Genomic DNA, 22,412 nt, shown 5'->3' with positions numbered 1-22,412 from the left:
TGTTTTGTTTTACTCTTGTTTCTTGCTTCATTTTCTCCCACTTTAGCACTGATTGCCACGATTAGCACCACGTATACTTCCTGTGTTCGGTGTGTTACGGATGTGGAGTAAATTGAACAACAATTATTTAAATTTAATAAAATTATATATATTTTTATAATACCATTTATTGAGGTGGTTCTAGTACTGTGATTGAGCATGTGTAAAGACTGTTGGCGAGTCTACATTTAGTTACTAGTGAGTAAAGGATTTAATTGCTGAAAACTGTATGTAAACATTTAAAATACTAAAACAATACTGAGGCTACGTACACAGGTATTTTTTGAAACCGGAGATTTTCCGTTTTCGTTTTAAAAAATAATCCCGTCCACACGTAAACGCAGAAATGAAGGAAAACGCTGCTTGGAACATGCCAAAGCAACAGGTGGCGATATATTCCTAACAGTGTAGAAATGTTGGCCAATCAGAAGTCTAGAAGCCTCCTTGGGAAATAATAAACAAGGATGGGGCCTAGAAGTACCACTGATTTCCTTTCTAATCCGATACCAAGTAAAATTCAGGGTGGTATCGACGATACTGATCTGTTACCGATACTTTGTACAAAAACGTATTTTATTTACTGTATCTCAAATTATAGCGTCATAATGATTACAGGTCATCAGATTACTTGTTCTCATCACTTAATAATGCAGAATTCATCATATAGAAATAAAAAAAAATGAAATTGTGCGCTATTTGAACATATCGCCTGCCTGCCGCACTAAATGACTCCGTGAGAGACGTCTGTCTCGCCCTAGCAGCACCTGTCCCTGTCCTCCTCTTCACTTCGCCTCAACATACGCTCGTCATATTCTGTGATATGATTTACTCTGAGGTGTTTGACAAATTTGTGGTGTTGCCACAACACCTCACTTTCTTGCCACATGTATCACAAACCATGTGTGTGGAGGTAAAATGCGTCAGCACATGACTCCAATTACGCTCAGCCATTGTTGTGAGTGCGCACGCAGTAATTTACACTAACTTTATCCGTAAGGTAGCTAAAATTAACTGACAGTGAATAAACTAAATATGAAATGCTTTTAATAAAGTGTGAAAATTATACTTAAGCGGACAGCCAAGAGTAGTGGATAACAATAAAGAGAGTAAATTGTTGAACCAGACTAGCAAAAGTCTAGAAGGTCGTTTCCAATATTGAAAATTCTGACACTTGGGTAGCTCTGCTGTTTTTGTTTTTTGTCAGGGTCACACAAAGCCTTTCTTGTAAGACTCATGGATAAACGGTTAAAGTGGTTACCCATAGCGGGTACTCCACATCTTTGATGGGGAACATTTCTCATGCTGCTTGCCCAAACAAATTTGTCTCCATCACAGCTTATTGAAAGAGACTACCAAGTGTTCTAAGTATATATCGTTAGCTTATGGTTATGAATAACTACTGGATAAATAGTGGATAAACTGAATGCTAAAAGTTAGCAATGAGTAGTTAAGAAATTGGGTAATCCTAAATATATATATTTTAACCAAGCCTCAATGGGGAAAAAATATAATTGATAAATGAACAAAGTAATGTTCTTCTTAACATGTATTCAATTCATTTCTCAATCTGCACTCGAATCAATAAAGGCAAAATAAAACCTGCACTGTTATTTGTTTTGTTAATTGAATTTATATCAATATGAGCTGTTTTGACATTCTTATTAGCTCCTTGAGTCTACCTGTGCCTAATGTCAAGCACTAGATGGAAAAGGCCACACACACACACACACACACACACACACACACACACACACACACACACACACACACACACACACACACACACACACACGTCTATCAGGTCTCAGTTAGTGGGAAAGGCATGAGGTCAAATGAATTGTCTGTAGATTTGGAAACAAGCTTATGCCAAGGAACAAACTGGAGATACAAAGGAATACAGAAAATACCCAAGAGCTCACTGGCCTCCATTATTCTGAAACGGATGAAGTCTGGAGCCTTCCAATTATCATTACATTTTTGCTGTCAAATACCAGTTTCCCCAGATCTGGCTGCCCAGCCAAACTGAGTGCTTGGGACAAAGAGCCTTTTTTTCAGACAGGTAACCCAGAACCTGAACGAACAGCATAGTCACTGAGTTCCTTTGTAGGCATGAGGGAACACCAGTGCAGTGTTTCACCAAAGTGACCTTTACAGTAATGTCCCAGTTGAAAGAATTTTTCACTAAAAGGCACGTGACAGGCTGCTAAGAGATAGCAAAAAAGCCCACGAACCAGCATGAAGAGTACAATCCTCCATTCTGATGAAACAAAGATTGAACTATTTGACCACAATTGCCAGTGGCGTACAGAAAACAAACAACCAAACAACAGACACTGAGCAGGAAATAGCATCCTTATAGTAAGACACAGTGGTAGCAGGATCATGGTGATGATGGCTTCCTGCAGCTGTGGCAGGGAGCTGTCAGGGGAGAGGAAAAGAGGAATCTTCAGGAAACTTCCACAGGCTTTGGGAAAAATGCTGAGTATGAGCACTTCCCATCCAACCTGACTGAGCTTGAACACATCCATCAAAAAAAATAGTTGTGAATGTCATTATATATGTAGAATAATGAAAGGAAAAGTATATCAGTCGACTGAGTGGTAACTGCATACTGAAACAAGAAACAGAAAAGGCTGAAAAATTCACACAACCACAGATAATTTTCAAAGGAATGACTTCAAACAGATGCAATTCAAAGATGTAACCAGTGAGAGGGAGGAGAATAGTAATGAATGAATGAGTGGGGAAAAAACATAAAAGAATCAAAGAGTGGAAGGATCCTGCTCCTGTTACTCCAAACCCATCTAAATGATCTACAATGAGGGACATGACAGTCTGTTAAAAACAGGTCTAAACAATTGGTAACACCGTGAACCTCAGACGACTCCTTCCCTGGGCCTGTCTCTCTGTTCAGAGAGATCTGAACAGATGCCAGTGCTTTTAATATTCAACCCTCTGTTTTCATGCTTGGTTGCTGGGACTTCAAACAGCACTCTTTTCTGATACAACCCAACAACCTCCATTTGCTGGTGAGCTCAACCTTTTGTTCCGTTTAACCACCGGACACTTTCTCTTGGCTCGATCCTTTTGACATAATTGAATAGTTAATGACTTTGCTCAGCGCTCCACTTCCCACAGCTCCCAAAACATCTTTTGTGCATAATGTGACACTGCAGAAAGCTTTCAGGATTCATCAAAAGTCACACTGTGTTGGGGCATTCAGCAGTAATCTGACACTTTGTGTTGGTTTTTGATTCTGCTCAGTGCCCAGCTGAGGCGCTAACCTGATTGCCGTCCTTATGATATTTGTGTGGGCAACAAGAAAAATGTTTGTTTTAGATTACATAAATGTAGGTTTAGTTTAGCAACAGGCAATGCAACTGTGCCACTAATCTTGTGGTTTGGATCTTTGGTAGGTTTCAGTAGTTCCTCTAGCAATTCAGTTCAATTTTCTAAAAGTAATGCCAAGTCACAACAACAGCGATCTCAAGGTGTTTTATATTGTAAGGTAAAGACCCTAAAACAATACAGAGAAAACCTTTACAATCAGACAACATCCTGCGAGCAAGCACTTGGCAACAGTGGGAAAGAAACCTCCAAAAGAACTAGGCTCAGGGGGAAGAAGTTACTACTATAACTACTGCCACACACCCAAAAACAAAATAAATAGAACAATATCAAGACTTCTTTATGAAGTTTATGTGTACGTTTAGTAAAGAAGATCTGTAGTCGCACATCTGTCTGCTTACCAGGTGTTTGGTGGCTAATCTAAGCTTTACATCACTTCTAATTCCTCGCGTGGTCAAGCTCATTGTGACATCACTGGTCTAGTCCAATCGTCTTCAGGCCAGTCAGCCTGGTGTAATGGTGCAGAGGATATCTTCTTACTTACTTTCTTACTGACAATTGAGCACGGTATAGACACCACAGCCTATCTGAGTACTGTTGCTGACTATGACCGTAACTTTATGACAGTGTACCCATCTTCTGATGGCTTCTTCCAGCAGGATAACGCACCATATCACAAATCTCAAACTGATTTCTTGAACCTTTCCAGGTTCAAGACACCGTTCTGGTTTCAGAATCTTTCCAGCATCTAGCTGAATCTATACCATGAAAAATGAAGTCAGTACTTGAAAACAGTAAAGTCCATTGTGTGTAAATCTACCTCTCCTGCCCTTGAAAAGCCACACTAGTGGATACATTTATCTACTTTATACCTGTATGGGTAGAAATGGACTTTTAATACCCTTATTTATAATAGCCATGTGTGTGGGGATCGTGAAACGGAAATGCCAAACTGATTAAGCACACTAAAACTTTAAAATGGCAAATAGAACTTTTGTTGGTTTTTCTAGTCCAAAGACAAAATGACAGATGAGACTGTAATTTATTTTCAGAAGTTTCAGTGGGTGGGCAGATGTTTCCTCGGAGTGTGCAGCCACACCCCAGCTCATCCTTAAACACACCTCTGCTCCCTGCTATAAAGTTTCAGTCGGTTAGAAAGTGCTGGCAGTGTTTTGACTGTTGTGGTCTTTGTTCCAAACAAATAATCTCATTTCAGTCAAGGTTGCGTGATTATAAGCACAGAATTTGTGGTTGTTTAAAATATCTGGCTTGTTTTTACTACTAGCACATGCTCTGCCTCAGGTAACATTAAGCGAGTAAGCGATGGTTTGTGTAGATGTGTGTTTTTCTAAAGTAGGCGGGAAGAGAAATAGACTACTGTGTAAAAACAGACATCTGTACACTGCTATTATGTTGTTTTCATCAGACTGGATAGAGTCAGTATAAAATGTATCTTTGATAGGACCTGGGACTTTGGACTAACTCCACCACACACTAAACTTCAGCTCTCTGTTTACTGCATCATGACTTATCATGTGTGCTTGATTGTATGTAAGTTTCATATGTATTTATTCACGTTTTAAATTACAGTAAGAGTTTTATTATAATTGTGTACTGATTTATTTGGCTTAATCATTTGGAGTTATTGGATTAATGAGATAAATCGGCAATATAGGCGAAAGCCCCTATAACTTCGAAGAAAGCGTAAGTGAATGCTGAAAAAAGTCTGCTTTCTCATCCACTTGTTGCTGCTTCTCTTTCCATGTAAATAAATGCCAGATAGAAGGTATTCGCTTTGTAATATTCGGCGGTTCCCATAGGGGGCGCCAACGGCACCAACTCGCAGCCCGACTGCAAGACATGTGGCTGGGACTTTCGGAAAGCTACACTCGCTCTTTAGTCCTAAACAATTCCCAGATTGTGTGACTGGTCAGCATTCCCTAGCAGGAGTTTGCACGCTAAAAAGCCGTTTACTAGGCGCAAACCAGCCGCAGCTGCGCTCAAACGGTGAGTAACGACACCTGACGTTAGCTAAGCGGAGCTAGCTGCTAGGAGGCTAAAAGCAACGTAAGCAGGTGCTGTTGTTCAAAGCCGCTAGTTAGCTCTCAGCTAAACTTGCTAGCTAACTTGTGACCTTCAGTACAATCATCGTGGCTGATATTAAACGGTAGTTAGCCTTATTTACCGCCGTGCTAACAGTCTGCTAGCTCCAAATGTAGTTGTGTTTTTAGCTAGCAGTAGCTCGCTAGCTAACCAACAACAACCGTGTTGTGGCCGTCGTGTTGGCACTGGTTGAACAAGTTGGAGCTAATTTTGTGTCTCCAGCAGCCAGGCCGTACTGGCAAAAACACGCAACAAGCTTTTCAAATACCCCACATTTTACTGATGCAGTATGACTTTTAGACTAAGTTAGCATTTACATTTAAAAGACTGACTTTCAAGCTGCCTTCGGGCTTCGCAGTTAACCGGTGTTCCGAGTAGAAACACTTGAAATGGCCTGTGTTGACTTCGTTTGTTTGACTTGTTCAGTAATGCGGCTGTGTTCTTAGTCCGTTGCAGGAGCTTTAGCTAAACAAATTAGAAGTGTTCATATTTGGAGGATAGGAATTTCCAGACTGATTCGGGGTCAGTTATGGGAGACTCTCAGAAGTGTGGTGGCCTGGCGGAGTTGGGTTTGTTCACAGTGACTCAGGCTGTTAGTTACTCAAGTGTGCGTTCAGGCTACAAACATTCCTTCAACTGATAGACGCTAGAACATGGACTTGGTCAAAAATCTTGTCTGTACCTGTTTGTATTGGTTTTAGGCAACTGTTACCCAACCAAGCGTGCCGGAATAAATCAAATCTAAACCATTTCACTTTCACTTCCTGGTCTGAGTGCAACACAATCTATAGTGGTGATTGTAACTAACAGTAGTAGGTTTGTAATAGTAAAGTAGTGAAAAATTCCCTCATCAGTTCCAAAAATACATCTACCACGCCAAGATATCAGACCAAATGAGCACAACACAGACGAATATTATGGAGTAATTTAAAAAAAAGAGGGGGGGGGGGATTCCTTGTTGCTTTAATTGTGTCTGTGGGGCCTTTAATGAACCTTTCACTCTCTCTCCCCTGTTGTGGCAAAAAAGTGATTTCCGGTATTTGCTCCCCCCCCCAAAAGAAAAAAGAAAGAAAGAAAGATTGCTTGTATTCAGACAGTTGTCACTGACTTGTTGTCCTATAATTTGTGAAACCTGTCAAACCCTATGTCATGAATGATACCAAGTCATTTCGAGCCACAAACAACATTCCTGTCACAAGGTAGAAGCTGCAGTTATTTTTTTTGAAAGTGGGTTTTATACATCCTTCATTCACCTAAACAGTCTTATTTACATTAAAAAAAATGTATTTTATAAGAGTGATCTGACCAAGAGGGCAGCAGAAATTGCAACAAATATAACATAATAGTTGTATAAACATATTTTAAGTGATATATTATCCCTCCATGAACCCTGATGACTACAGTCTTTTTTACTAATATAAGAAAAGACATTACACATAAAAACAGAAATCACTTTTTGGCACAAGGCCTTTCTCACTAGAACGGTAACAATGAAACTTACGAGAAATACAAATCTGTACCGTGTCACAACTGATAAAACACATTTAGCTTTTGACAGTCCCACCGATATGTTGTTATTGCATTTTTGGGTATCATATTGTTATTGACTGAGTTTTGATTGGTTAGTTCTTACAACACTTATTAGAATTTCTGATTTTACATTGTTAGATAGATTATTGCTTTAATACACATCTTATTTAAAAATAGATGTGAATTGCAAAAGTAGTTTTTTTCCACTTGACAGGTGTGACTAAGCTACAATCTTTTTGCAATAGATACTCAGTTCTTTAATGGTACTCCACCTTTTTTTTTTTTTTTTTTTTTTTTAAAGTTCTATTACAGCAGTAGAGGGGTGTATTATCTGTGATTAGGTCATATTGCACAGTGGCTATTTTTCTTCTGATAAATTATTTATTCAGGGATTTCAGCGAAAGTATCGTATTCTCTGCATCTGAGGCTTATCGCTTTGTTATTTCAAAAGAAATAAAGGAGATAAAATCTGGGGTAGATTGTGGCCCCAATAAAGTGCAAGATAACTTCATAATCTGTAGCCAAGTTGAGAGCAGCCGAGAAATGGGGTCACTACTGTTTATTGATGGTGTGACTTGCTGATAGAAGTGGCAGGAGGAGTTGGGAGTGTACAGATCTGTACGCTCTGCTCAGATTGCGTCAAATGCTGTAAAACTGATGAGGCAGTGCTTCACAGTGCAAATGAATAATGACCCAAAGCACACTGCAAAAGCAACCCAAGAGTTTGTCAAGACAAAGAAATGGGATATTCTTCAATTTCATTTAATCACCTTAACGCAACAGTTTACTGATGACAAAAATGAAGGCAGAGAGACCCACAAACACACAGCAGCTGAAGGTGGCTATAGTAAAAGCCTGACAGAATATCTGGGAAGTATTAGGACTATGTATAAAAATGGTTGTAATTCCTGAACAGTTAATCCAGTACTTCTGCTAAACCCCTTGAACTCAAGCTGAAAGTCAGCACTTCAGTCACGTCTTGATTGTATTGTTAAGACTTTAGCAACTTTACTTCTCCTACTTTACTGCTTCCAATCCAGTACTCTAACTGTACTCTTAAAAACTACTTGTGCTATTATTTGAGAGAATCAACTCTCTCAAACTCAAAGTTTTAATCAATAAGACAGTCAAACAAGTTTTGATCATCTCAGTAAAAAAAACAAACTCAAAAGTTCACAGAAAGTGTCACCATTCACTCAGTCTCTACAGTTATTAGTGGGATGCATTTAACTTCCACTCCTTATAAATACACCTTGGCTTTGGGATCTGCTCATACAAAGTACGGATCCCTCAGTGTTAGATCAACAAACTTTTTTCTTTACTGAGAGGAATAGATGGTGAATCATTCTTTAATCTGCAAGGCAACATCTGCCTCCGCAGGCATGTTTCATTCTGGACTGCTTTATGCTTTATACTTATGCTTAGCATTAAGATTCCTTATTCCCTTATGCTGTTTTTTTATGGTCATGCTTGATTCTCCTTTTTCTGCCGTCTGTTTTGATTAAATATTAAAGGTACAGCCCTTAAATGGTTCCAGTATTTTTTGTCAGATAGGAGTTTCTCTGGCCAGGCTGTGTTTATTCGTGTTTTAGTATTTATTGGTTGCTGATTTAGCGATTTAGCACACCTGCTCATGCACGAAGAGTTGAGCTGATACATGAGAAGCAATGATGATGTTAACTGAATTGAATCCAGCTAAGTCAAAGCTTTGTGTTAAGTGTTAAACCTGTGATAATATGATGAGAGAGTGAGAGGGAAAGAGCCATTGACTGAGTTTTTCAGTCTTGTTAACTCTCTTGAACACAGTGTTCATTCACAAATTTGCTGTGAAGACACAAAGAAATGTTTTTGTTGTGTGATGCAAACTCTGCATGCAAACATTTGGAGGCACCGTTCTCAGACACGGATCGATGCAGAGCAGTGAAAGATGCCAACCTCAAATGAGCCAGTGAAAATCGTGGTTGTTGTTGGTTCTTGTCAGTCTCATTATAAAGTGCTTTTAGTCCTTGTTTTTTTTTTTTTTTCTTTTCTTCTTTTTTTCCTTCCCTCCTCTGTAAAATAGGACAGTGTTAAAGCATTCTCTCTCTCTCTCTCTCTCTCTCTCTCTCTCTCTCTCTCTCTCTCTCTCTCTCTCTCTCTCTCTCTCTCTCTCTCTCTCTCTCTCTCTCTCTCTCTCTCTCTCTCTCTCTCTCTCTCTCTCTCTCTCTCTCTCTCTCTCTCTCTCTCTCTCTCTCTCTCTCTCTCTCTCTCTCTCTCTCTCTCTCTCTCTCTCTCTCTCTCTCTCTCTCTCTCTCAGTCCTGGAACCAGCTAATGGGCCCTAAAAATATATACAGAACTTTGCAAAAATATGATGGCAGTGTAAATCACACAAGCTCAGGTTGAAACTTGTCATAAAGATTTCTACTTTAGTGTTGCTTATTCTGCAGAATATGTGTTTTGTGAAAGTGGCAGTTTGATGACTCGCTGTATTTCCACTAAGCTGATGTTGCATTGACAGATTTTGTTTTTGTGTAAGACTGAATAAATGTGGATTTAAAAGTGAATGTACCTCTTCCAGAAAGGACAGTATCCTTTAATTGTATTGTGCAAATTCATGTGCAGGATGTTGATCCAGCATAATGTAATCATCCTAAAACGTAAATATACCTGCATGTCTCTATTCTACAGCATGAACCAGGTTTGATGTGCACAGTTGATTCCCAGAGAAAACTGAGCTTGGACATCATTGCTTATTTCTAAAATAAGAAAGAGGTTTACCTCAATCTTGTCTTATATTGTTTAGAGCCAGGTGGGAGTTTTCCTCTGCAGTTCATTTGTATTTTTCACTATTTATTTGTCAAAATTCAAGGGACCTGCTAGTAGGAAGTGTCTGACAGGTTTGTTCAGAGGATTTGATAAAAATGCAAATCTTTAACAAAGACGCTTCATAGTAAACTGATAACTAAGGCTGTTTATCTACCATTAACCTTCTGAGGGGGAAAAAAAGAGATTGTTTTGTTACATGCTACATTCAGTATCTTGCAGTATCTAACCAACTCTTCATTTCTGTCACCTTCCCTCTGTTGTAGTGGGGATCACGACAGCCAGGGGCCGGACATGATTGGAGCTGGAAGCGGTGAGAAATTCTAACCTTCGTTTAGCTGCATGTTGCATAAACATAGCAGACTCTATTTTTTTAAGACTGATTGGTGTAAGTAAATATTTTTCATACTTGTGTGTATCCTCTGCGGCGTATACAGGCGGCCAGGGCCCGCCTGATGGGGCAGACGGCGAGGAGGCGGAGAGGTGTCCTATCTGCCTGGGCGTCCTGGCTGGAGGCGAACTCGCCATGCCTGATAGCTGCTGCCATGTCTTCTGCCTCAGATGCCTCCTCACATGGGCAGAGGTGACACTCAGATAACGCTAATATAGTAGTGGCACTAAGTGGAAGTGATTTTTAGGTCATGTCATGTGTAGTGAACAATTATATATCTGGTCTGTCTGTGAATTAATCACTATATTCTGTCTTAGATCCAGAATGATATTTTAATTAGTATTAGTGCATTGACAACAAAGGTGACTTGGGATGTGAGAAAGCAACCAATGCCATCAAAGCCCGGTTTGATGTGCTAAAACTGGCTTTCTGTTTGTTAATGTTGGCTAACGTTACCTGCTAGCAAAGACACATATCAGTGTAACAGCTAGCAGGCTAACCGTAGTTTACTTCCTCACTAAAGTTGTTGCAGACAAGATGTTACCTGTAGCTCCTTATAAAAAGTTTTTGTTGTGCTGGGTGTTGGTTGACATTAGTGATTAGTGGATTTTTGAGCTACATTTAGCTAGTGTTGCTCACCTTTGACACTGGGCCCCGGTCCACATGCTGTTGGAGGAAACCAGGGAAGTTGGGGAAGGTCGGATCATTTTAGTTATGTTTATTCTCTTTAAACTTGGCAGTAAAAAGCCTTGAGTACAGAGGGAAAAGTTCAAAGGCGTTAGCAATGATATTCTTGTGCCAGTACTCATGCCAAAAATAGCATCTAGTGATTTCCCTCATGTCAGACTGGAAAAGCCCGTAAGCCTTTAAGCATTCATGCCTTTCATTCGTATTAGTGTACTAATGATGTTTTGTTTGCTTTAATTTGAAGCTGCAGATGGCTCCTTCCTGCCCCGTGGATAGAAGACCTTTCAGTCATGTTTACAGATGGGACAGGATTCTCGGCTGTGTGCAGGTCAATGTGCTGTTTTCTCTGTTTACTGCTGTTGTTTTAAGCTTTGTTGAAATTTCCTGTGCTGTAAAGCTGAGACACCCGCTGCCTGCTGTTAACGAGAAATACGGAGCGTTATTTTCCCATGATGTCAGTTTATTTGAAGTGTATTTAAGAAGAATTTTAACAGCTGAAAAAAAATTTGGTTGAAGTGGTTTTGAGTTAGCCTGGGATTGACCTAGAACAGGGGTGCCCAATCCCGGTCCTCGAGAGCTACCGTCCTGCAGCTTTTAGATGCATCCCTACTCCAACACAGCTGAATCAAATGGTTTGATCTCTTCAGCATGCCATCATGTTTGGCAAAGGCCTGATAACAAGCCATTCATTTGATTCAGGTGTGTGGGAACAAGGATGCATCTAAAAGCTGCAGGACGGTAGCTCTCGAGGACTGGGATTGGGCACCCCTGACCTAGAAGGTAAAGCCAGCAGTCAAAATTAGTTTTGTTTCCAAGTCACATGTAGGCCAGCTGTCAAGCCACCACACTGCCTCACATGACTTTTGTCTTTATATGTACTTAAAAAATAAATAAATAAATATGCTTCTATCCTCAAAGGTCCCTGTGAGGAAGCGACTGTCTCAAAGCGATGCTGAGAACTGCTGCTGTAGAAACCCTGAACAAAAAGTCTGTCTCAAGTGAGTGTTAGACTGTTTCTTTCTTAACATTACTGGGTCGCCTCTTAGGCCGGCCCTTGACATTTGACTGTGAGTGCAACCAAGAACTGATAAAATGGTTATCTTTTCAGAAGCAAGCCCACAAGAAGGTTGAGACGGCAAAAGGTGGAGAGGACGGCAGGCGCTAAAACAAAAGGACTTGTGAGGAAATGTATGTTAGAGCGCTTCTGCCCCAGAAATGTGGCTAGCCTTTTCTCGCATTGTGTCAGCAATCTCACGTCTTTAAATGTGTTTATAGGTAACGATGAGGATCCCTCCTCACTGAGCAGAAAAAAGGTAACTGCTTTGTTTTTTTTGTTTTTTATCTGTCCCACACACGTTTCACTGTTAGGTTTGATGTCACTGTTGATTCTTTGCATTTCTTTCTTCAGGTGAGAGGAACAGACTGCTGTACGTGGTCACCTCCTCCCTGTGTTTCATTAGTTACGTCAGCACAGGACGTGTAAGTGACACTGATTTAATGAAATAATATGTTAGTAGTTTTTTTTGTAGTTTGTACTCTTTGTCAGGATTTTTTTTTAAAGTGCTTACAGCGATCATGTTTAAAGTGCGCTCAGTCGATCAGTTGGAGAAGTCAAAAAATTGGGTTGAATTCTAAACATAGTAGGTGGATCTTTAAAAAGTTTTATGGTATTAAACACATTAACATTAAAATTTATTAGTGGAGTCACTGCACAAAACTCCAGCACACAGTGCCTCTTTGACATATTGCATGCATTAACGTCTTGCTGTTTTAGAAACAGGCCAGACTATGGTAAATGGTAAATGGCCTGCATTTGTATAGCGCTTTTCTAGTCCCTAAGGACCCCAAAGCGCTTCACACTACATTCAGTCATTCACCCATTCACACACACATTCACACACTGGCGATGGCAAGCTACATTGTAGCCACAGCTGCCCTGAGGCGCACTGACAGAGGCGAGGCTGCCGGACACTGGCGCCACCGGGCCCTCTGACCACCACCAGTAGGCAAACACGGGGTTAGGAAACATCTTGGGCAAGACTATGTTTCACATCCTATGTCAGTAAGGCTTTATTGATAGGACAGCTCTGAATCATGGTTAACTTCATTCACGTGCAGTGATGAATTATTGTGCTAACTGTGCACTATTAACATGTCACCTAAACAACCAAAGGTTGACTTTTTATGTGTAAGCAGGATTAACTGTAAGAGTAGACTGATACATTGTAGCTTAACAGTTTTAGCTCATGTCTTTAAAAATAGAAAAAATAAAAAACTTACAAAATTCTCGATGCTGGCAGAGGGTCTCCTGAGGCTGCAGTGTATAGACAGAAACTCTGAAAACGATAAAGAAAACATCCTTACCAACTCCGTCAGTGGAACTGTTTTATTCCCGTGGTTTTCAACCCACTGGGGATAGAGCAACTGAAGATGGAAACATCAGGGAAACTAAGATGAATAAACATTGATTTTGTAATGTGCTGACCTTCAGTTCACTCAAATTTGACTTCAGGCAGACATGCCAGAAAAAGTTGGTGTTTGGATATGGAAAGGTGCAAGTTTAATGACACTCCTGAAGAAAACCACAACTCGTGGTGGTTAAAACTGGTGCCTGAAAGCGTTTCTGAAACTCCCCACACTGTGTGTGGAAGATGTTTCGGTTCGGATATCGTTTGGAGTGGCAGTGATTTTTTTTTTCTTTTCACACTGATAAACAAGTTGGAAAAATGTTGTAAATTTAACCACATACTTTAGCTTCTTGCTTTTATTTTTGAACTATCATCAGTGTATTACATGAAAATTAGACAGATGTTTTTACATTTGTGTTTCCATGGTGATCTTGGTCATCACTGCATCATAAAGTGGTATTGAGGAGCACTTAAAAAGTAACTTGTAAAATTAGCTGTAAGTATAGACCTTTTTATAGATATAAAGTCTGCTTCTTCTAAGAATAGGTAACATCAAATAATTGACAGATTACAGTTTAGACCTATTTTAACTGTAGAAACCAAAAAATATCTCATGTTCAGAAGCTGGACGGCAGGGCAGATGGGTAAATCTACTTCTGAACATGAGATATTTTGGGTACCTGGGAACCATTTATTTTGGACTATAACTTTACATTTGAAATTCAAATTAGTGCTGTGTAGAAAGCACTTTTGTAACTCTTACCCTGCTTTCACTGTCCTTCAGTGCAGATCCTGAGTGGCTGGCAGAAGATATACCATATGACACTGGACTCAAGCAGTGCAAGCCCCAGGTGCAGCACTGTCCCTGGCTCTCTCCTGCTGCTCCCATCCCTGCTAATGGCACCTCAAGGTAATAAAATTCCCACTGCTGTGACCGTTTTCACAAACTGACAACATCTTTCATTAGATCCTATCCACAGCCTCAGTTTGACACTCGTGGTTTAGTCTGTCAGTCAGGACTATAGAACAGCGCACACAAGGAATTGTCCTGAGTATAAAACACAGGAGCTTTAAAACTGCACACTGAAATGTTTCACTTGGTAAATTCTTGAAAAGTTTGTTTTGGTAACATTGATTGGGGTCCATTCAAACAGGACATTAGAATGAGTTCTTCTTTGGGTTTTTGGGACTTTAAAATTGTGGAAAAGTAGGAATGAAGAACGCACTGAGATAAAATCTGACCTCTAGCTGTTTGTTGGTTTTACAGGCAGAGTTTCCATGGAACCAGTTGGAATCACAACACGTTTCCATTTGGATTTGGCTCATTTCCATTTACCTCCAGCTCACCGTTCACCCCGAGCAACTTTGGTGAGACACATTCGACACAGTTGACTTTTTTCTATGATCACAAAGCAAGAAAGCACGAGACGAGGCTAATCGAAACGTATTGGCTGAAGCATATGCTTATTACGCCAACCAGACAATCCTCATAGGGGATTGTCTGGTTGTTGGGGTTTTCTGTTTCATGTTGTATGGTCTCTAGGTGACTGTAGTGACTGTATGGATGGATGAAATGTAGAAGAACCATTAAAGTCTTGAACTAGATATCAATAAGAAGTAAAATCAAATGACTGTATTCAAACGGCAGCTGCTGTTCATAGGAAACACTGGACCAAAATAATAGTGAATCACAGGCTTCTATAACCAGTCTCTCTGCCGTGTAGTGTTTCAGGGTGTTGTCTGCGCCATCACGTGTCCCAAAGGAGGAGAGAAGAGAGGTGGCCGAGCTTCAACCTCCAAAGCCCCCACCAAAGAGACAGAGTCTCTACCGTCGAGACGATCAGGACGCAACAGCAGCAAAACTCAAGAAGAGACTCCTGCATCTGACCCTTCAACACCTCCACAGTCCAGTTTGTCAGACTCCGACTCATCTGCTAGCCAGTCCACAAGGCCTGGCAAGGCTTCTCAGGTGCCGGCCAAGAGGAAAGGGAAACGAGTGACAAACCGAAAGGCTAGCGGCAAACGGAAAGCCACAACGAGAAAAAAAAGCTCTCCGGAAGTTGTTAACAGTCCAGCAGCTAGCGAGGAGGAAGCACAGGAGGACGCAGTGGAAGAGGCATGTGAGGAAGTGCAGGAGGAAGCACAGGTAGAGGCACAGGAAGCATCACAGGAGGAGGAAAATGACGTGAGTCAAAACAGGGAGGAGGTGGAGGAAGAAGAAGAGGAAGATAAAACTGAACAGGAGCAGGATGGAAGTCACTCAGAACAGCAGCAGTCTGACGCTGAAGATGGTCTCAATGAGGAACAGGATGGTTTCAATTCCTCTGATGAGCAGCGAGCCGGAGGAGCTATGAATGATGTGGGACAGGAGAGTGAGGAAGCTCAGGAACAAAGTGATGAGCACGAGCAAGAAGAGAAAGCCGACGAAGGTGAGAGTGACGTCTCATGTCCCTCAGGATCAGCTGTTAGCAGCCCTGGTTTGTGCTCTGAAGGAGTCGAGAGCAAAAAAGAGAAGGAAGAGCAGGCCAGTCCAGTTTCCTCTGGAGAAAAGCATCCAGAGGAAAGGACTTCGCCATCCCCATCCCACTCCTCCACACAGAATGCTCTGGAAGATGTAGTGTCTCCACAGTGTGACGAGCAGGTGGAGCAGGATGATGAAATGGACATTTGTGCAGAGTCAGAAGATGCCAACAATGAAGAATCTTCAAAGAAAGTGAAGGCTGAATCATGTGGGAGTTTAGCACAACCTGGTTCTCCCTCTGCTCGAGAGGAAAATGTAGCTGACCAAGAAGCGAAAGTTTCAGAGGTCATTGAGGCAGAAATGCTGGCATCAATAGAGCATTCGGGAGTCGACAACTCTGTGGAAGAATCCAAGGATGACACAAGTGTTGTCCCCATGGACTGCAGTTCACCCACGAGCGAGCATGGGAACAGCCCCGTTTTGGAACCTCCGAGTGAGACTGCTTCCCCTGGTCCTGTAGAACCACCTCCTACAACTTCTGAAAGCCACGTCACCAAAGATGAAGGCGCCAAGGACAAAAGGGAGAGAGACAGGAGCCAAGAGAGGAAGAATGGCAAGCAGCGGAGATCTCGCTTCCACTCTCCAACTTCCACGTGGTCACCTAAGAGGGACTCAAAGAGAGAAACATGCAGGCGTTCACGTTCACGGTCTAGAGAACGTGACAGCAGCCCTTCCCCGAGGCGCTCTTCACGGGCTCGCAGCAGAGAAAGAGACAGGGACCGGGATGGAGACAGAGACTATTCTAGGAGAGATCGTAGTCGGGACAGAAGGAGGCGACGGTCCCGCTCAAGATCCCGGTCAAGGTCCCGGTCTAGATCTCGATCTAGAACAAGATCACACAGACGAGGGCCCAGCCCTGAATGGTCGACATCTAGAGAGCAGTCTCCTCAGAGGAAGGAGCGTAGAAGCTGGAGATCTGGAGCCGGTGGTGGGTCTGGCAGTGAAGGACGGAGGTATCACGGCAGCGCTGGCCACTTTGAAAATGGTGTCCCTGCAGAAAGTTCTCCTGATCGCCAGAGCTCAGACAATCCCGATTGGGTTACAGAAAAGATTCGAGGAGATGCTGATGGAAGGAACCGGGACTTCGGGTACAGCAGCAGCTCACGCTGGGAAGACCATCGTGGAAGTGGTGGGAACAGAGGAGAACAACGAAGTCGAGGGGGCCCTGGAGGGTTTGAACGTGGCCGGGGCGGAGGACGTGGTGGTGGCAACCGCAACTTTTACAACCAACAGGAAGAAATGTCTGACAGCCGCTGGCAGTCGAGGAACAACTTCTCAGGTACAGGCAACAATTCAGGGAACGACGCATACAGCCGATTCAATGAAAACCGAGGTGGCGGGCGCAGGAAAGAGCCTGAGCCAGGCGAGCCTATGGTTGACCGCTCAGGCTGGTCCTCTGCATCCAGCTGGGCTGTCAGGAGGACACTGCCTGCAGATGTTCAAGACTATTACTCAAAAAGGGAGAGAGGCCCGGGCACGTGGAGCCGGCAGGAGGAAGAGCAGCAGCCACCAGCTGCAGCAGGTGAGACCTCTTTATTTTGTCGATACACCTCCAAAAAATCAGGCATCACTGTGTTGTCTGCACTGCAGAGTTGAAAAGTAAAGAAGCATGTTATACATTATGGTGGTATGTGTTGAATATTCTCTTTGAGCCAACGAGAAGAAGATAATTTTAGTTCATGTGTGAGGAGAGAACAACTAGAAATTACCCCCAGGTATCTGCACTCCATTCGATTTAGAGGAAACTGTGATTTCTTTGAAGTTAATTTATTCCTTTGAAAGTCTCACAACATCTATTTTTGATATAAGGCGGCTCTTTTCATTCTGCCTTCTGCGAATCCTGTCCTGCACTTTTTTATATAAACCTACGTGAATAAGCACAGACAGAGTTTTATTTAGCCTCTCACATTCACTGTCCCCTCACATTTTTTCATTATTATTTGTGGTCCTTGTTCTCCAGATCCTCCAAAAAGCGATCCTCCTCTCCAGGCAGTCCCCGGTAATGCTCCGGTGCCTCTGATGAACGTGATTCCACCTCATCCTCCGCAGCTTAATGTTATTCATCACTACCCCATGCAGGCCCCACGAGGAGCCCTGCCGGTCAGCTTGCAGCCTGCAGCACCCTATGCCATGCCTCCTCAGGTCCCCATGCATCTCCACCCTGCTGTGCCGCTGCTGCAGGTGCCCGCTGTGGGTGCTCAGGGCCTCCCACCTCCTCCACCACCACCTCCACCAATGCAGCAAGGCAGCCAGACAGCAGCGGTTCAGCCAGACGGCCACGCTGCACAGGTATGGTAGTCTTGGCAGGATTAGTTTCCAATTCCTGAATGTCTAATGTTTTTATTTATTTATTTTATAAATGGGCACAATAACTGTCTCCAAGCAGTTCTTCCCATAATTCTCTCTGTGATTTTTCCATTTTGCATTAGATGGCCAATACCAAGGTGAGTTTTGTGAAACCAGCATTGCTTCCAACCCCAACCAAAGCTGGGGTTGTAGCAGTGACACAAGGCCAGCCGGCACCAAGCCAGGCGCTGCCATCCTCTACAACTCAGCCCGGCCAGCATAACAAGGCCCAGGCTGACAGCTCCAAAAAAGAAAAGGTAACTGATCTGTCACTCCATCAAAGGTCATTCAGTAAAGTTTTTTTCTTCTCTGCCCTTTTCTGTTTGTTGTCTTTTGGATAATCCAAGTTCCTCTTACTGTTGCAGAAACAACAGATCCAAGAGAAAGCTATAAATGAAGTGAAGACAGCCATCAAACCATTTTACCAAAAGAAGGAGATTACAAAGGAGGAGTACAAGGAGATTGTGCGCAAGGCAGTAGAGAAGGTAAACCCTCAGATTTCTTTTACTGTCATCTGCATTTTTAATGCAATCAGAGCCCAATACACGGCCTTTAAATTATATTGAATACAGACACCTAGCTGTGTGGTAGCCAGGTGTAATGTTCACACAAACTCTGAGAGCAGCTAGCTTATTATTGTTCTCATTATTGAGTGTATTTGCCAACAGTTGCTGCTAACATTAGATATTTTTGGTTTTGTGAAGGCCAAATAAAAGCCCGCTGCTTTTTAAAACAACCACATACAGACTGTTACATTTAGGGATCGGTATTTCCTGACTTTATGTGTTTGGCTTTTCTTCCACTTCAGGTGTGTCACAGCAAGAGTGGGGAGGTGAACTCTGGTAAGGTGGCCAACCTGGTGAAGGCCTACGTGGACAAATACAAGCATGCCCGCAAGAAATGAAACGTCGCCCTGCTGCTGAGGTGGCAAAAACCCTCAAAGACCCATTGAGCTGCTCAAGTGCAATTTCTTCTCCTTGGAATTTGGCCTCCGAGCTGAAAGATGATGGAGAGCCAGCTTTTTTTTTCCCCTTTTCTTTTCTTTTTTTGATATCTCTACCTTTTATTGAATGATGAAGATTTTTTTCTATAGATTTTCATATTTTGTCAGAAAAGAACAACCCAATCAGAAATTGTAATGCAAGAGCCCTTTATTTTGCATAGATCATGTGACTTGGGAACTACTGTAAAGAGCGCAGGCTAGTGTGGGGAGAGGGGGTGGGTGGGGTGGATGATGTTAAAGATGCACCACTCAGTGAAAGACATTTCCAGGGTGCCAGCTGGTACAACGAATTTCTCTGTTAGGGCATCCTGATCGCTTCTGAACTGAATATTGTCAGTGTCCTTTTTTAAATGTTAAATAATATTTCAGATGAGATCCTAGTTTATTGCCTTTATCAATCTGTGTGGCCCAGTGATGGGCTGGAATCTAATGAACGTGATTGTAATCAGGGCCCTGATTGGACCCAAACTGGGTTAACCAATCAGCAGTGAGTGTATAATGTGAGCTGTAGCTCCTGGGTGGGAGGGGGTAGTTTAGAAACTCCACCCCCTTGCTTGAATGTGTAATAAGTGTCTGAGTATACATGAACTGTGGAAGCTATCCAGAGAGTAGTTGAATAAATTAGCTGCCTCCTAACGTGCTTCTGTGTGTGTTGTGACAGGAGTTGCATGAAAGACTTCCTGTTAGAGCGCCGGGTCACTGTAAGATTTAATTGCAGGCTACACGGTGTGACATGAATCTAATAAACAATATCAAGGTAGATATATGTAGAGTGACCAACAGCGTTGGTGCGTTCATGGTCGTTGGAGAACAGCGTGACATGAAGAGAAATGCTCTTTTTCTTAGGTTTCTTTTATGGTACTGTGCAAAAGTCTAGAGCCAACAATGTATTGAAACGTGTAGACATACATGGATACATACTGGGTCTAAACAAAAAAGCTGACTGAGTCTGACTGTTCCAGTGTCTTTTTCTGTCTTTGCTTTTACTGTATTAGCAGTGTGTTTGGGATCATCATCATGATGGAACAGGAACATCACCAACACCACTGGCTGACAAGCACCCCAAAACCAAAGCCTCCCCCGTGTTTTACACGTGGTTGTAGACACTCACTGTTTTATCCTGTCTGCGCTTAGTGACAATAATTTAAAGCAGGAATGTGGAATTAACATCTCAATAAGACCTGATTTTCAGTCCAGCTCTTGAGTAATTTGGCATACCCTCAGTCTTTTCTCCGTTTCCCTTCCCTGTTTCTAATGAGGTGTAAGTGAACAGTAGACGGATGGATTTTTCTTTTAAAGACATGACTTTCAGAATACTGTTCCTCTGCTGTAGATCAGTTTTTAGGCTTTCCTTAAGTCTTCTTTGGCCACTTTTGTTTGTCAAATTTCCTCAAATTTGTAGAAGGACACACTAAACGTCTGTGTGTCCTTATATCGACTGGGATTTGCCAATTTTTCAGCTACTAGCGATACTATTTTTCCTGGGGTTTTTTTGTTTGTTTTGTTTTGGGGTTTTTTTTGGGCTGTCAAATGGTTTCATCTTTTCAGCTTTATAGATACACTAAAGAAATTTGGGGAAAATGTCTTTTTGCAACAGGCTGCAAGTATCTAAGTGCTTAAAGAAGTTAAAATGGGTTCTTTGCCAAGTTGTCTGTTACTCTGTAGACACAACACTAGTTCGTCCCTTGAGTTATGCTTGAATAATTCATAAGTCAGTGTTAAAGCATTCCTCTGAAAATGGTCAGGCACAAGGACTGGACTGACCTCTGCAGTGCTGTTGCTAATGACTGCTTTTAACAAAATTACAATGCAGTCTGGCTCTTTGGAAACAGGATTCTTGCAAAGTACTGTAAAACAGTCACACATTAGATTAGATAAAACTTTATTAATCCCTCGGGTGGGTTCCTCCGGGAAATTTGGTTTCCAATAGCACAGCACCGACAGAAGTTACAGAATGTGAGCAGAAATGTACCATATATACACACACAATACAGAGACATATATAAATACAGAGTATACAAAAGGGATAAATAGGAATAAGAATACAAGGGAATTGCACATTTCACAGTATTGTGAGTCTATTGCACCGTTGGATATTAACAAAAAGTATTGCACAGTGAAAAGGCACTACAGCTCTCCCTCCTCCTTTGTCCTCCTGTTTCCCCTCCCTCTCCCCTCCAGAGAGGAGTTAAACAGTTTGATAGTGTGTGGAACAAAGGAGTTTTTAAGTCTGTTGGTTCTTGTCTTTGGGAGAAGCAACCTGTCACTGAACAGACTCCTCTGGTTGTTTATGGCCGTGTGCAGAGGATGCCCAGCATTGTCCATAATGTCCAGCAGTTTCTTTTGTCCTTTTCTCTGCCACTATCACCAGAGTGTGCAGCTCCATGCTGACCACAGAGCCAGCCTGGATGAGTCCTCCTTTGCTGTGCTGCTCACCCAGCACACCACAGCATAGAACAGTACTCCAGCAACCACAGACTGGTAAAACATCCTCAGGAGCTTCCTGCAGATGTTGAAGGACCTCCGCCTCCTGAGGAAGTACAGTCTGCTTTGGCCTTTTTTATACAAGTGCTCTGTGTTGCATGACCAGTCCATCTTGTTGTCCACCCACAGCCCGAGGTACTTGTATGCGTTGACCACCTCCTCTCTCTCTGTCTGAACTGGCAGTGGACCTGATCTGGACCTCCCGAAGTCCACAACCAGTTCCTTGGTCTTTGAAGTGTAGAGTTGGAGGTGGTTTATGTGACGAACTCCACATTACCGTCGTGTTAAACCCACTATTCTTTCACATTAGTGTTCATGTTTTAGATTAAACATCCCAGTTTGCACGATTATGACACATTTTTGTTTCCCATCCAGACATAAACATGTTGAAGATGCACCTCTTTCACTTAGACATGCAAACAAATTGAGTCTTAACTCTGCTATCATCCAATTCATGTGTTAGGCACAGACTCATATTAAAGTCGACTCGTCCCCAAAAAGAACAAGAAGAAAGCATGTGGAGGACAAGGACCAGCCTGAGATAAGAGTCCTGCTGATGATAGGGCATCTGTTCATTGAAAGATGTTTGTTTTTTTCAGGCCGACATCATTTGTGTACCTAAAATTGTTACGAATTCACAAATTCAGGTAAGAAAATAATCATGAAATCTGCATTTGTGGGTGAGCTTCCGTGAACTCTGAGCCCATGTTTGAAGGAGGGAGGAGTATCTACAACTATGAACTACAACT

General features: G+C 42.1%; 1 protein-coding gene across 4 annotated transcripts; it reads left to right on the top strand.

Moving 5' to 3' along the window:
• Nucleotides 1–5,214: 5,214 nt before the first annotated feature.
• Nucleotides 5,215–19,815, top strand: scaf11 (SR-related CTD-associated factor 11). 4 transcript variants are annotated; one of them, XM_080887802.1, is made up of 15 exons: nt 5,215–5,394; nt 10,090–10,136; nt 10,261–10,406; nt 11,152–11,229; nt 11,820–11,899; nt 12,010–12,089; nt 12,177–12,214; nt 12,310–12,380; nt 14,094–14,219; nt 14,577–14,677; nt 15,034–17,352; nt 17,791–18,119; nt 18,260–18,433; nt 18,542–18,661; nt 18,985–19,815. In XM_080887802.1, exons 2-15 carry the CDS (start codon nt 10,118–10,120, stop codon nt 19,078–19,080), a joined length of 3,777 nt encoding a protein of 1,258 aa, XP_080743928.1. In that variant the 5' UTR covers nt 5,215–5,394; nt 10,090–10,117; the 3' UTR covers nt 19,081–19,815. The 4 variants fall into 4 exon arrangements, with proteins under 4 accessions (XP_080743928.1, XP_080743927.1, XP_080743926.1 ...); XM_080887801.1 differs by having other exon boundaries at nt 11,146–11,229; nt 12,013–12,089; XM_080887800.1 differs by having other exon boundaries at nt 11,146–11,229.
• The last annotated feature ends 2,597 nt before the right edge of the window (nt 19,816–22,412 follow it).

Source organism: Rhamphochromis sp. 'chilingali', assembly GCF_963969265.1.
Source record: "Rhamphochromis sp. 'chilingali' genome assembly, chromosome: 7".
Lineage (NCBI taxonomy): Eukaryota > Metazoa > Chordata > Actinopteri > Cichliformes > Cichlidae > Rhamphochromis > Rhamphochromis sp. 'chilingali'.
This window is presented reverse-complemented; position numbering and strand designations above follow the sequence as displayed.

Bases quoted from the DNA above. Each gene is read 5' to 3' on its own strand.
- scaf11 (XM_080887800.1), top strand. The intron at 11,900-12,009 runs GTGAGTGTTAGA...TTATCTTTTCAG, and splicing joins GAACAAAAAGTCTGTCTCAA to AAGCAAGCCCACAAGAAGGT. The intron at 18,434-18,541 runs GTAACTGATCTG...TTACTGTTGCAG, and splicing joins ACAGCTCCAAAAAAGAAAAG to AAACAACAGATCCAAGAGAA.